At 31.7% G+C, this 16186-nt stretch overlaps 1 protein-coding gene across 1 annotated transcript; it reads right to left on the reverse strand.

The window, feature by feature from the left end:
* Positions 1-306: 306 nt before the first annotated feature.
* Positions 307-11386, reverse strand: LOC128181679 (endoplasmic reticulum junction formation protein lunapark-B-like). The gene is made up of 11 exons (XM_052850163.1): positions 11248-11386; positions 9706-9747; positions 8032-8219; positions 7707-7765; positions 7577-7617; positions 7396-7482; positions 7197-7239; positions 6792-6992; positions 5197-5376; positions 4614-4727; positions 307-4327 (listed from the first exon to the last, which is right to left on the reverse strand). Exons 1-11 carry the CDS (start codon positions 11272-11274, stop codon positions 4038-4040), a joined length of 1272 nt encoding a protein of 423 aa, XP_052706123.1. The 5' UTR covers positions 11275-11386; the 3' UTR covers positions 307-4037.
* Positions 11387-16186: the final 4800 nt, after the last annotated feature.

Below are 16186 nucleotides of genomic sequence, written 5' to 3' on the forward strand. Positions count from 1 at the left end.
TGATTGGAGATGTTGGCAGAACCTCAGACAGAAGACTGCAATTGTGCGTAGTGCAGTTTTAAATTGGTAATAAATTATAAGTCAGAAAATGGAACAACAAAAGGAAACCAATGGTTAATAGATAGCAATAATGACTTGGAGTGGCAGCAAATGTGTACCAATTCAGTAACATTTTGTTGATGTCAATATCTATGTCATCAACTGCACTAAAATACAGCATAATTTTGAATTATATTGCATTAACTTGTTTGAATCACCAAAGAAAGCATTTTATTGTTTAAATAAATCACACAAAGACAAATAAAGTAAATGTTCAACAATTTAATATCAAATAAATTCATATAGAGTAAATTTCAAGTTTTCAATTGGAAACAAAATGGTTAATGGACAGCAACATAGGAAAAGTTGCATCACACATATACCTAGCTGTTATATGAATTAAGATCAAGCAACATGTAATTTAAAATGACTAAATGTCTATATATTACAACAAAATCCCACTACCTAATAACATCAGTCAGAGGATAACACTCTCTGTCAAAATATTCGATCATTCTGAACAATCATAATGCATTTTGAGGTGATAATATTGGGACTGAACTGAACCCAGAAATAAAGTGGATGTTCATTACATTAATTTACCATACTGAATAAATTACATTCATTTTTAATGTCATTTGTCTGAACTTTTGATAAATAATTCCTTCAAACTTCACCTTTATCGATTCTGTATACAGGGAAATATTTGCTCTCATTTTATTTTCGCCTCTTTAGCCCTCGTTGTCAGTGGGCAAATTTAAGACTGGGCGAATTCAAATTTTTATTTGACTTTGGAATCAGTTTTAATTCCTGGGGGTCAATGTTTATGGGTAGCCAAGATTTTCCTGGTTCATGGACACGTAATTTCGTTGGTAGTGTAATCGGGATAATTTTAATAAATACCAAACTAATGATTGTGTAAAGGTTCGTGGGGATGTAAATTCATTGGTCCCCCACAAATGATGATGATTCCTCAGTATATCCTTTTTAGTACATGTACAACTGTGTCTGGGCACATTCAAGACGGGTGAAATCGTTTGCAAGTGTAGAGGGGCAAAAATAACACGGGGCAAAAATAACCCTGTATACAGTCGTAAGAAAAACAAGCTAAACAAGTTTCAGATATGAAAAGCCATATTGATTAAATATTGCCGGAATAGACAAGTTTCAAAGGAAAAAGCTACCGATTCAACAACTTAAATAAAAGACATTGATAACAACAAAATAGACAAAATTGATGAAAATGACAAATTACAAACTAGACAAGATAAGATAAAGAATCGACCTTTACAGAATAGACAAGATTAACCATACAGGAATGCACTACAAATGTTAACAAAATTGGCACACAATGGGCATATAGCACACAACAAAATGATGTATAAATAAGTTAGTATATTACAGTATTGGAATCAGAATATTAACACAACAAATGCTCTCAAACCAGCAGACAACTATCACACAATTGGAATCAAGTTTCCTCTACTTCTCTACATTTTGCAACCATAAAAGATTTCATTATGCTGAACAAAAGTCATCTTCAAATATCCTGCAAGCACTTCTTACATTTTGTAAATCTATTTTGAAAATAACACATTTCAGCTTAATGCATCATCTTGAACTTAAAATAAATACTTAGACAATGCTCTGTAAATCCAGATATTTATCTTACACATACATGCAATAGGTTTCCCATCAAACTTTATTTCATGCCTCAATTCAAAATTGGTGAATTTTTAAAAAAAATTGTTCTTTGTTATATAAGTTTTTTGCTTTTACACCAGGAATTCCAATTTATTACTGAAAATTATCAAAATTAAATGTGAAAATTAAGAAGTACATATATTAATGGTCTCATGTAAATTACATGTATTTGTTTATGGAAACAAGCAAATAACAAGTTTTGCTCCCCTTGCACACTTTGATTATAACATAGCAATTGTAATATTTGAGGACTTAATAACCAATGAACACAAATTTAAGCATTTTCCTGCTACATATTTTTTGATTTAAGATAAAAAGTATTACATGTAATAAAAGATGTTTACCCATATTGGTTTTTCTTATCAAAGTACTGGAAACAAAGGAATATCTTGAGTTCATCAACAACAATGTGATTGTTAAACAATTGATAAAATGGCTTGTAAAATGGATGGTTATAACTGTACATGCATTCATATACATGCAGGGTTGTCTCTAAAAATTGAAGAAGGAGGAAATGAAAAAGTAGAAGGGGGTCTGGGGGTCTTGCTTAGCTACATTGTGTTTGAAAAATAGCCGAGTAATTAAGGCAATATATAGGTTACAGACAACCCTGTACATGTATTATGATTTATAACAAAATTATGCATATTTCATTTGGTATCATTTAAGCACCATTCTCATCAATGAAGAGAGGATAAACATTTGAACATGTACATCTATGATATTGGTGCATGTAACTACGAAATCCCATCATTCATTGTGTATTACATCATCAAATTTGCATACTGCAGAATAATTTCAAGGGCAACAATTCTATGAGTTGAACACAGCAGGTAAAATCAAAAGTACATATTGTTGGAAGAAAATGTAGCATCAAAATATTACCATTTTGAAACTAAAGACATAGAATTTTTTTTAAAATTGAAGCTGTTTGTTTGTAAAATAGAAAACTAAACTGTGCATCTGGTTTTTCAAAGTGAAAAGTTATTCTATCAAAAGTGATATTAAAGTGTCAATCCTGAATATTTCAAATTGTTTTTTTAGAAACAAAAATGTACACATTAACAAAACACAACATTAGGTGTGTGGTGCTGTAAACATAGATCTAGCTCCACACATTTGGCAGATGTACATGTTCAAATGCTTAACCTAAACTGATGATTCAATAAACAGGTTGTGTATCGAAAGCAATGACTTTTAGCACATTAAAATTTAATTATATCCGATGGTATTACACAAAACCAGCTTAGGCAAACATTGTTTGAAACTCAGGCTGGTTAAAATTACATATACTATTTATATTTTGCAGAACATATTTTTTTTTTAAAATGTCAAGCATGCTGCATTATTACACTGTATAAAAAAAATTAGGAAAAAACTCAATGGTCAATTAGTGTCTGCAAATAATGTAGGCCTCTAAAATCTTTTTTTTTCTGTGAGAGGGTTACATTATTGCAGCCAGTCTATTAATAGCTGCAAATTAATATCCACTTCCCTGAAAATTGAAAGTAAATCTAGACAAAACACATGACTTCAAAAATCAAATAAATCTCAACAAATTCAAACTGACTACAGAGTACATGTAGCCCCCTACATAAACACAGAAATCATACCACCCAAATAGGGCATACAAATAAATAATTTACAGCACAACAGTTATTCAAGACACTTAATATGGAACACAAATGGTTGACAAACGAACAATTAACATTTATCAGTCTGGTGATTTATAATTACATAACCAGAGCCACTAAAGTATTACAGACTCACATTAAATATTCTTCATTTCAGGTCAGTTTTGGGGGGTTTTTTCATGGTAAAATTAAATTTAAGAGTATTATATTCCAGATAAAGCATTAAAAAAAGATTATTATACATAAAGAATATAGAACTTGAAGTTTCATTACATTAGAAATATGACATCCATTCACAAAAGTTTTTAAAGTCAATCACTTTTATAGTAACAAGCAGTCTTAAAATTTTTAATATACTTTGACTAGTAAATGTAACTAGTAAAGTGGAAAAAAAATGGCAATTTTCTTCTCCTAAAAGTTCAGTTAGACAGAAAATAAGATTCCCATATATTAGTGAAGATGATTCTTTGGTCGTATATACATAGACTTCCAAACTATAAACATATTCTTGAAAAAAAAAAATTCTTGCTGACATGGTTAAGTAGAATGGAAGACAAAATCAAAATACAATGGGTAAGATGTATTATGACAAGATATATATGTAAACCAAACCTGCCCTATGCAATTCAAAGTAACCTATACCTTATCAGCTATACATTGTCATGTTTTCTCCTCCTGTAAATCTTTCAGTGGGTCAACATGCTGAAAATCGTCTGGTTCTGAGTTATCTGACAGCTGAGGCTGAGCTGGAATGTTTTGATCTGTCTCCATTGACTCATCGCCATTCTCTTCCTCTTCCTCTTCATCCTCCCTCAATACACTGGTGGAAGTCACCTTCATTTCCTGAGTGGACTCTCTAGTAGAGGAGGTAGAATTGGCAGACTTGTCCTCCTCTTCTCCCTCTATGGATTCAGTTGAGCTCTCTTCTGATTCTTCTTCCTCATCAATACCTGTACAGAATTTTCATCATGACTTCACACTTATTTAAGACTATACATTCAAAGTCACAAAGACTAATTACAGTAATAGTTCATCCATCAGGGTCAACATAATTAGTGTTAACTAAAACCCAAATACATGTACATTTAATTGTTATGATTTATGAGGAAAATACTGGTACTCGTAATGTATCTAATTTTGGAATTCACAAAAACGTTTTTAAATCTTTTTAACTATAGAATTCTCTCCTAATTTTGGAAAACCTTAAAATTATGACTTGTTTCTTGAAATTCATACCTGTAGTTGATAAAGACTTTCTAGCAGGCTGCGGTGAATCACATTCTAGCTTTGGTGCAGTGGGTCGCTCTTTCCTCGCGGGATTCAAAGATCTGCAGTATGCGCACCTAAAAGCTGTAAAATTGTACCTTTACAATAAATTTGTAACTGAAACAACTGATTGCATTTTTTTATGAAATACAAAAGAATAACTTTGGTAGAGTGAAGGGAGCTCTAGAAAAAAATGCATTAACTGAATGATCTATTTGTGTACATAGTTTTCCAAAATAAGATTTTATAAAGCATCATCACAAAAAGAATTTGTATTTAAATCAGTACTAGTATAGAAGAGAATTAAATTTAATTCAAAAGGAATGGTAACTTTCCACCTGAATACACCATTTACCAATATGAGTAGAAATGATCATCTATATTTCTGTTTACAAGCTATATCATCAGTATCAATTCTATGACTTACGTGTAGACTGTCATTATGAGAAAATTATAATCAAATCCCTGCACTGACAAACTTTTTTAACTGAGTTAAGCAAGAAGGAACAAGAGTTTCTTCATATAAACAACTAAACATTTCTATATAACTTACCAATATATTCAAACTCCTCTTTCAGAGCCATGCCGTTGTGCGAGGCACATTTCTGACAGATAAGTGCGTATTTGTGTTGTGGTCCATCACCCAGCAGGTACTCCAGAACCCTGTCCATTTTGGTCCGATCTCGTGGGGGTATGGGCCGGGCCATGGCTGGAGGCCCACTTGAGGGTGGACCTAAATCATTCAACATTAGCAAGTGAATTTCTACAACATTAGTGTTTTAATATAAATTTCCTAATTCCTTATACCGTATTTTTCGGGGCATAGGCCGGTATTTATCGATGAGCGAGCCCCGGCCTATCCCCCGGGATCGGCTAATCGTAGACTCAAAGTTGAAAAAATTAAACAGTAAAATATTAATCCACTGTTTTTATCCATTGTACTGTTGTAGCAGTTTATTATGAGGGTTGGGTTTTTTTCATCCGTTTAAACTATCGTTCGATAGTTGTCCCGTTGATAATTTTTGTAATGACATCGTGAGTAATAAAATGCACAGTACTGTACGAGGTATTTCTTTACAACCCCAATCAAAAGAATTTTTTTCCCACGTTCGTGTATGAACCCTGGAAACTATTATTGCGTAGTAAAAAGAAAACTAAACCAGGTAGAATGTAATATGATGGAATTTGTGTTAATTCTTCATGTCTGCGTTCGTGGTAATTACTGGTCTTGGGTGTAGATTAAATCAAATGCTTTGTGTTTTTACAATTAATTTTCTGTTGGTTGAAATAACGGTATTCTGGTGTCGTATGTATATACAAAGGTGTGAAACCCGTGACTAAAACAAAGCCTGGGGCACGTAGTGTACACCGTTACACTTCATTGCATTAACTGTGTTTTTAACATTACAACTTTTCTGCATAACGGCCAGTCACTATTTAATTAATTAGTGGAAAGAATTTTATATTTGGTATTTCGTTTTCTCATTCATTGCGATTACGGGGGATAACTCTATTTCAATATGAAACCACGTGTTGAGCTAATGGACGCCTGGGATACCCCATATTTACAAGAAGCTTTCAAAGTATAACTTGATTAAATGAAATTTAGCAATAAAGTATTAATAAAATATTAAAGGTTTGGTATAATATAATACTTAGTTCTACCAGACAGAACCATGGAGGTTGGTGTTGCAATTAAATTTACACTATGTAAAATTACGATACGTAATGATACACCAACGAATACAGAAGAGACCAAACAGCCACAAAACACAGATGCATTTTTTTTAAAATTGCTTAAAATATATATGTTAAGCAGATTTAATAACTTTAATTACTCTATTGACTATCTACATCGATATTCTGAAAGTATATACTTAATACGATGACTTCCTTAATTTGCGGTCATACTTTCACTATAGTAATCATTAAAAACGATTAAAAATCGGCTTATCCCCCAATTCGGCTAGTCTAAGGATTTTTCTTGAATTTAGTCTAAAAATGAGCAATTCGGCCTATGCCCCACATCGACATATATGCCCCGAAAAATACGGTAGTGTCATTTACAGTTATTTAAAGCTAATTTTGAAATAGCTTAAACTATCATTTAGGGCTACAAAAGAAGTCTTTTATTTTTCAGACTGGTACCTTGCTGTGGGGTAGCCAACATTCTTGGTCTGATCTGTCCTGGTATATTTGGGGTGGTGTATGGTTTTGGCAGGGGTTGGCCCATCCCTGGGGTGCGTTGATATGGAGTCTTGGCCCTGGGGTAGGGAGTAGATGGTCTAGGTTGTGTCCCTCCAGTTGGACCAACGGTGGCCATGCGTGTATTGATACGCTGCCGCATATCTTGAAGGTACATGTATGTAATATATTTTTTATATCATTAACTTGAAATATGAATGCATCATGCACGGACCAACTTCAGTTGCAAATTCAACAGACTAAATATAGATGAAGGGTTTAATGTTAAAATGCAGAAAAAAAACAGTGGATGTTAAAATGTTCAACAACAGTTTCAAAAGTATATGTCATCCAACACAAAGCAATTACCTGATCCAGGTGAGGGAGCTTTGGGAGTTGATGGAGCAGGTGTCTGAAAAAAATATGTTACTTTTAAATTCAATAAAATGTTTACAGCTGCAATGATTGTACTGTACAGGTAGGTTACTTTGGTTTAACAATTTTTTAAAATTAATTATAAGAACAAGTTACAATATTGAAAATACTAGTAACATGGAAAAATAGTTACCTGTAATTCTTTAAATCTCTCTGGGTCGAACCTCTCTAAAATTTCTTTGGCCTTTTTATAGGTCTCTGTCTCCATGACATCTTCCAACTACGAGATCAAAATTTTGCAGGTAAGGCTTTGAAAATACATCAAAATATCCCAAATAAATTAGTATTTTTTGCTTTTTTAAATAAAGACTTACAATTTTCTTTCTTTTTTCTTTCAAATCTTGTAATGCTAGGTCTGAAAAAGGCAAAACATTTCATAATAATCTATAATAACAATTTTGATTCCGTAAGAAAGCGATTGGTTTGGATTTACATTACACTTACCATTTTTAGCAATTCTTTTGACAAAGAACCAGTGTAAAAATTTTCTTATTATCCAAACTCTAAAAGTAAAGGAGATTGGTGAATAATTGAAAAACAGAGGTGCTCTATTTCTTTTAAAAAGAAGTAACAATTTTGTTTACAAGCGATATTTGTAAAGGTATTTTATCTCTTTGGGTCTAAAGATCGGAGCATAAAATAGATGACAGCCACTTAGTTTTAATTTTGGGATATTGCTTTCTCATGTGATAAACACTTGCTGTATTGATAATGTTACGTAAAGTTTTTGTTGCAAACTACATGTACTAATTCACTCGTCAGTACTCACAGCACTGGAAAGATGAGTAACGGTGAGGAGTAGAGAAGTCGATCGGTCCAGTTGTTGGGAAAGAAATAGAAGTAGAAAACAATGGCGGTCACAATGTACAGCAATATGGAGTAGAGCATCAACTTGGTGATAAAGCTCTTCTGTTTCAGGACATTGTCGCGGCGGAACTTCTGAAGTGCTTCAATTTCCTGACCATGAGAAAAAGTATAATTTTTTAGAAAATTTTGTGTAATGAGGGTCAACATAATTTATTCAGCATAGAATCTTAGATCCTTTTAACACAATATAATCACATTTTGAGAAAAAATTGTGTAAGATAATTAATTCAGCATAGAATCTTAAATCTTTGCATCACAATATAATTGCATCAAGATCGATGCATACTTTATGGCTTGTTTATCTTTAAATTTTTAAATCTAAATGAATAATACAAAACAAGAGTTCCGATTTAAAGCACCAAAGCGTGTGAACATGACTTAAATTTTCACATAGAATGCAAGTTAATAATAATTATCTCCACATTAAAAAGTTGAAACAAAGTCACCACAAGACTAAGACCAATCAGAAATACTGATGTTATGTTGTTTTTGAAAATCTGTAAAAAGCAAACAAATGTATCGAAACGTTGAACTTCCAGTACACAAAAATGTTCTTGTTAATAATCTTTAAATACCGGTATAGTCTTTTCAGAACTTTTTAAGACTTTTCTACGAACAAAAAACCCCAAACCCCATACATTTCTAGATCCAATAAACAGTTGATATATCTAGGAAGCCAAAATATCATGCAGTGGAGAGGCATACTTTCAAAATTTATTTCTTGTACGGTATATCATATTAATAACTTACAGACTGAAGATAGAATTGTCTTTCTTTCCATTACTTACCACTCTAACCAAAGAATTGAAATCTTTAAAAACATACATTTAAAACAGAGTGTAAAAATATAAAATACATTAATAGTCATTGAAGTCCTTTCAAAAATAATATGTAATAAATAATAAGTAATTAAAGTTCCCATTTAACTTTACTAATCATTTGTAATGTCAAAAAAATCCTTTTACAATGCACGTAGAGCAACTTTGACATTGATAAATAACATTTTCATCATTTTGTGTTGACCCCAAAAAAAATCTCAATTTTCAAAATAATGATTAAATTATTAAGACAAGTCTTTTGTTCACAAGAAGATAGGATAGATTAGGATAACAAAAACTTCACAGCTTGGCTACTTCAACTAATGGCCAGTCTCACACATCCAACTGCTTTAATAAATTGCTGTATGTTTCTCTTTCTCTTGAATAAAAATGCCAGTCCAATTTTGATAAGACTTCTTTACAACTTTGTAAGGGGATCTTTTTTTAACCCTGCAAATGCTCCATACGCAGCATTAATTTATGAAATTAAAATGCATGTTTTCAATACATATATGATCTTTGTTTTTGCATCCTCTGTAAATAAAAAATGTATTTCTTTCTCTTGGATGGATTCAAAATAAATATTCACGCAACAAGGAAAAATCTAATAAGGTGACCAAAAGCATAATAGAATCCTATGTGTAACTGGGCGTGGGTTCCTGATGATGTATTTCTCTTCAAGATACATGCAAAACATATGAAGTTAATTCTAAAACTAGTCATGCCCAATAGCTGATTAAACACAAAATTAAACTCACTTTTTCCAGTTTTTCAAGAACCTCAAAAGTTGTTGGCTTCTTCTGGAAAAAAAAAGTATTGGTCAATTTAATTAATATTCAACAAATGCTTGTATATTCATTTGTGGGGATGTAAATTCATGGTCAACACATGAAAGCCACCACATTGGTCACCCATGAACAATGATAAGTCCATAGTAATCCTTCCAGACAAATTACAGTCAACTTATACCCAAACTGACTCATACTCAAACAGACTCATAAGCAAACAGTCTGGTTGTACCAAAAATTCTGTGGTCCACTCAAACCCAAACAATTGATTACAAAGTCACTGGTGGACTCCTATATATCCACAAAAATTTTATGCGTAAAACATTCTCGATAATTTGGTATGTAAATTTACGCTATGTCATACTATGTCTATCAAATGTTAGTGTACTAGGAAACTCTTTGGAAAACTTAAAGGAGATGACATTAAACTTTGTTTAAAGATACTGGAAATTCTATTTTCAATTATCTCATAATTTTTACATTTTTGCTATAAGATCAAAACATAAGCTAATCAGCTCACCTTTTATAATCAACTATTATCAGGGTTGTCTCTAAAAATTAAAGTAGAAGGAGGAAATGAAAAAGTAGCAGGGGGTCTGGGGGTCTTGCTTATAACTACATTGTGTTTGAAATGCAATAATAGACGGGTAATTAAGGCAATATAGGTGGGGGAATTCCCCGCCTCCCGGGTCTTAGAGACAACCCTGAGTCTATTATTGTTCAAAACCATATTTTTGTCACATTTTTAAAAAAAATACAAATATTATAGTAGTTTTGTTTTTTGACAATTATGAATGTATCTAAAAAAAACCCATAAATTTTAGTTTCTTATTATAATGATATCAATATATTGTGAATAGACTATAGTGAAGTCATAATCAAATGTTTGGGTATGAGTGGACCAAGAGTTTTTGGGTACGACAAGACCATTTGATTACTAGTATGTTTGGTTGCGAGTCAGCTTGGTACGACTGCAGTTGATTCCTTCCAGACTGATTGGTACATGTACTTATATTTGTATAAGGTATATATTATCAGAACTGATGAACATCCACATCTATCTACCGGTAGTCTCGGCAAAATTTGTCGAAACTTATAACTGATGACTTAAGTCTCTTCCATAGAAATGTCGATGTCAGTCAAAAATTTAAAGTCTTCAGTACAGTTTTGTTTTTCTCTGAAACAGGTGTTTTAAATATACATTACTTTGATCACAAATTATATACATTTCCTCTTTACTTTTTAGAACGTCGTCTAACGTTATATAGCTAAAGACTCTTGATGTATTACTAAATCATAAGCATTTTCTCTATGTTACAGTTATTCAGTTAACTTCATAATTTTCCATACAGTATGTACCATATCAAAACATGTCATTCGATGTGTCATAGAAGTAAAATTGCAATATACATGCAATTTTTAAAAATTATCAGTGTCAACAGTAATTACTTTCAACCCGTTTTTATCGCGTAAAATACAGCAAAAACGCATCATAACGATAAAAACTCATACTCGAAATCTGGAAATGAGTGAACCCATGATGAATACTGCTGATCAATCACTCCAGCAGCTGATATTTCAGAGAACACGTCGCCTGTAAAAGTTCACCGCCAACTGGAAGTTGTTCACGCTTCCGATTGCAGCACCACCTATAAACAAGGAAGAGAATATTTTCGCTGCTCTGATTGGATGGTAAAATTAGGATATTGAAATTAGCCATGTGCGTTGATCATAAAATATGTTGCGTTTTGAACATCGGCTTGTGAAAAATAAAAAATAAACCTCGGTGATACTAATTTTTAACTTTTTTCTATTTTAAATTGATGTCGACGTAATCAGAAATGAATGATTTGATGCTAAAACTCTCCACGGAAATCCAGCCCATACGTACATGTAACTAACGTTACATGCAGTTTAAATGTACATGTCATTAAAATTCAAATAGTTTTAATCGTAATCAACATCGTAAACGAAAAAAAACCCAGAAATTCTTACCCATTAATATGTTATAACTATGAACTGTTGATACGTGTAGAAGGTTGCTTAAACTGTTGAAAATTAAAGCATCTAACACTGGAATTACATGTATTTCCATTCGACCTTTCCAAGGAGGTTAATACATGTAACGTAAAAACGTAAACTCATAATATAATACATAGACAGAATAGTAAACAAAACACCTTTTTCACTTAAATTATGATTTTACAAAGCCCTAGGCTAACAGAAGCACTGTTCAAAGTATGGATGTAATATGAATTATTTTTCACAGATTGAACTTTACATATTTATTACCCCAAGCAAAAAAGTACACCAGATGCTGAATTTTAATAGATAATAATTTGCATTCTATCTTTGAAAACTTGTTCTTTCAGATACACGTTTTTGCCTGGTCTCTCTCTTTTTCCGACTGACTTTTAGCAACTGCATAATTTAGAACACAGAAAAACGATTGCAAGTGGCTGCTCTTTTGCATTAACAAGAGGGACCAAGTTTCGGTACGTCACATCTAGAGCTATACGTAAACAAGGTGGCATATGGGTAATTTAAAGTTACATCTTTATATAAGTTATATCTGCAGGACATAGATTAAATTCACCAAAGTCACCAACGGTATACGAGTAAAACGCTGCAAGTGGTACGATTTCTTTTTATATCTGTGTCGTCACGTTTGGTAACTTTTAATAAGTAATTGCCTTTCCGAAATGAACAAAAAATTCCTCACCCCTCAATTGAATCAACTGGAGTAATATAATACAACTTATATATTATCATTGTGTGCCCATATTTCGACAGTCTTAATCTATAGGTCTTCTTTTCAGTTGATTAACCTTTTTTACATTTTGTTATTCCAATATACATAGTATAATTCATCAATAAAATCACCGGTGCCGCCATTACTGGGTCCTAAATTCGACGATTGTTTTACATATCTTGTCAGTGAAATTTATCCTCACAACATTAGTTGTGTTTTATTAATGAATCTTCAGTCCTAGCAGACGATACATCAAACAAAATTTGCCGTTTTTTGATAGGAAAAATTCATAAATTAATTTCTTAACTGTTTGAAGTGCATTTTGATAAATACTGGGCCAGTTGATTGCTAGTCTATCATAGTATCATAGGCATACAAAATTGCTCTTGTTCCTGCGAAAACGAACGAGATGTAAACAAAAGATGAACACCGTCAAAATTTGGACCCTGTTGATTTTAGGACCTTCGACCATAAACAAATGTTTGTATTGTTTATTGGTCAACAGCTGTACAGCTCATAGACATATACAATTAATATATACACATGTTACAATACATATACTGGTCACTTGAAAAAGGTAAGTTTATACATGAAGTTTTCTGATTACAAAAGCTTTCTTAATATATTTACCTAAATTGCACAAATCTTTTACATTTTGTGTTGACAATAATAGAATTAATTTAAAGACAGAGGGTTTAATATTATAAAACTTCTTAAGGAATTTTTCTCTTAAGTTGCAGTAATAGGGACATTTCAAAATAAAATGATATTCATCTTTTATATCTAAAGCACATAGAGGACATAAACGTCTTTGTAATGGAACATTGTTATATCTGCCAGTTTCGATGGTAAGACGATAATCTTATTTTACATATAAGTTTCTTATATTGTAAAGGAATTCTTTTTGTTAGATATGACTGCAAGGTACAATGACCAATTAAATATTTATAGATTGTACATTTGGAAGATACATTTATGTCAGCTAGTAGAGACTGTTTAAAGTTATCAAAAATACGTTGCTTGGCAATTGTTAAAATAATTTCTGGCTTTTCAAAAAATTGGTTTTCCCATAAGTTCATTAGCCCAATACTTGTTAACATGTTCTTGATCTCTGCAGCCCAGTTTTTACATTTGTTTTTACCTAAGGTGCTTCACTACACCTGGAAATAGTTTCTCAAATCAGCAGAAAATTACTTGATTATGATAGAAAGCATGATGGATAAGAAGTATATATATCAAATAGGCGAAAAAATGTGCAATTTTAGATAAAAATGGTATTTTCAAAAATTTCATTCAGCAAACGTAAACAAAAGCCCCAGGTGGATTCGAACTCATGACCTGCGGTTCACAAGCCTGATACATTAACCACTGAGCTATGACGATATACATCTGAATCGATTGGTACAAACAGTTTAACAAAACATTTAAATCGCCATCTTGTGGCGTAGTGTCTTAAAAAGTATAAGTCTCGGTGTAGTGATGATAAAAGTTTTATCCAGTATCTTAAAATACGTATTTTTCTGATACATTGCAGAGGCATTCTGCCCAATTCACAATAAATAACTGCATTAGATGTGCCCCTTTAACATTAAGTATGTTTTTATAATAATTAAATAAATGTTATCAATCAATGTTGGCCATGCAACAAAAATTGATGTGTACATCTACTGCTCAAACCTTGTATACGAAACATTAAAAATAATTATGCAAGAAATATTACGGTTGCACTCCATTTTTACGAACACTCTCTTTACTACGAAAGACGAATAGGGCCACTTAAAAAAATATTTTTATCTCGTAATTACGAGAAAAGATCTCGTTATTACGAGTTAATTATCTCGTTATTACGAGAAAAGATCTCGTTATTACGAGTTAATTATCTCGTTATTACGAGTAAATACGAGTTAATTATCTCGTAATTACGAGAAAAGATCTCGTAATTACGAGAAAAGGGCCACTTAAAAAAATATTTTTATCTCGTAATTACGAGAAAAGATCTCGTTATTACGAGTTAATTATCTCGTTATTACCAGAAAAGATCTCGTTATTACGAGTTAATTATCTCGTTATTACGAGTAAATACGAGTTAATTATCTCGTAATTACGAGAAAAGATCTCGTAATTACGAGAAAAGATCTCGTTATTATGAGTTAATTTTCTCGTAATTACGAGAAAAGATCTCGTAATTACGAGAAAAGATCTCGTTATTACGAGTTAATTATCTCGTAATTACGAGAAAAGATCTATTTTTGAAATGGCGCGTTTCATTATTCTATTCTTTTTATATAAAGTGTATGAACTACTGCAATGTCTATTAATATACACTTACTTAGCATGATCATCGTTTAAAACGCATAATTTGATATAAAATCAGACCAAGCAGTTTTAAAGAAATTTCAGAAGAATTAGCAAAGCAAATTGATTAAAAAATTCATTGAACTATATGTCAATAATTAAGAAGGATACGTGTTATTTTTTTCAGACTCCAAAATGTTTATATAAAATCAAGTATTTTCAATATACATGTAGGTTGTGTATGAACATATAAAACACAAATTCGGGTAAATCCTGTGTATCCATATCCATGACTGAAACTATATAGTCATTAAAGTTATCTGTAACTAATAAAACTGTGTTTTTAAGAACTATAGGACTACCTGGTATTTACTTCGGAGTGGGATTATAATATATGTAAGTTGAATAGAAAAATTACATAAAGTTCTTTCCTTTTATTAATACCAGATAAAATGTCAAATCCAATCATTTTGATATGTAGAAATTTATGAATAATGATCGTTGTTATTTTTAAATATTGATCAAAATTGAATCAACGTTTCTGGAATGAAAAAGATAGACTTAAAGTGTGATCCAGTCGAATTCTTTTTCAGAAACGCACCATTTTATATAGATCTTTTCTCGTGATAACGAGATCTTTTCTCGTAATAACGAGAAAATTAACTCGTAATAACGAGAAAATTATCTCGTAATAACCAGATCTTTTCTCGTAATAACGAGAAAATTATCTCGTAATAACGAGATCTTTTCTCGTAATAACGAGATAACTAACTCGTAATAACGAGATCTTTTCTCGTAATAACGAAATAATTAACTCGTAATAACGAGACCTTTTCTCGTAATTACGAGATAAAAATATTTTTTTATGTGGCCCTATTCGGCTTTCGTACTTTACACAACATCGCAAAGATTTTTTATAACGTATCCAACCCATTTTAACAATATAACGGAAATGGCATTGAAAACAATATGCATCATGCGTTTAAATTTGGTTGCCACGTACATGTATCTCAAATACCAGTATCCTATAAAATAGATGACATGTACAGTAATCTCTCATTCTGCATTCTGTACGCAAATAAATCAATCAATTTCCAAAGCTCATGTCTATGGCTATAAAACGACCCAGTTTCAATAAATTTGAACACTTTAAACAAAGTGGATTTTTTTTTAAAACATTCCCAGAGAGAAAGTTCTCATCTTTATCGATCTTTCCAACGCGTTTGCAAAATTGTAATTTTTTTTAATTTTCTCCAGTGTCCAAATTATTAAAGTGGATGGCCACGAACAGTCGTCTGCTTACTTTTTGATCCACCGATTTCTAAAAACTGAAAAAATATTGTGACCTAGGGTTAGAAACTGAATGCCTGTAATTTTATAACCCCTTTCATAGATATTTAAATC

Source organism: Crassostrea angulata, chromosome 1, assembly GCF_025612915.1.
Source record: "Crassostrea angulata isolate pt1a10 chromosome 1, ASM2561291v2, whole genome shotgun sequence".
NCBI classification, from domain to species: domain Eukaryota; kingdom Metazoa; phylum Mollusca; class Bivalvia; order Ostreida; family Ostreidae; genus Magallana; species Magallana angulata.

Bases quoted from the DNA above. Each gene is read 5' to 3' on its own strand.
- LOC128181679 (XM_052850163.1), bottom strand. From the start codon at position 11,274: ATGGGTTCACTCATTTCCAGATTTCGA. The intron at 7,240-7,395 runs GTAACTATTTTT...TATTTTTTTCAG, and splicing joins AGAGATTTAAAGAATTACAG to ACACCTGCTCCATCAACTCC. The intron at 5,377-6,791 runs GTACCAGTCTGA...TGAATGATTTAG, and splicing joins GTTGGCTACCCCACAGCAAG to GTCCACCCTCAAGTGGGCCT.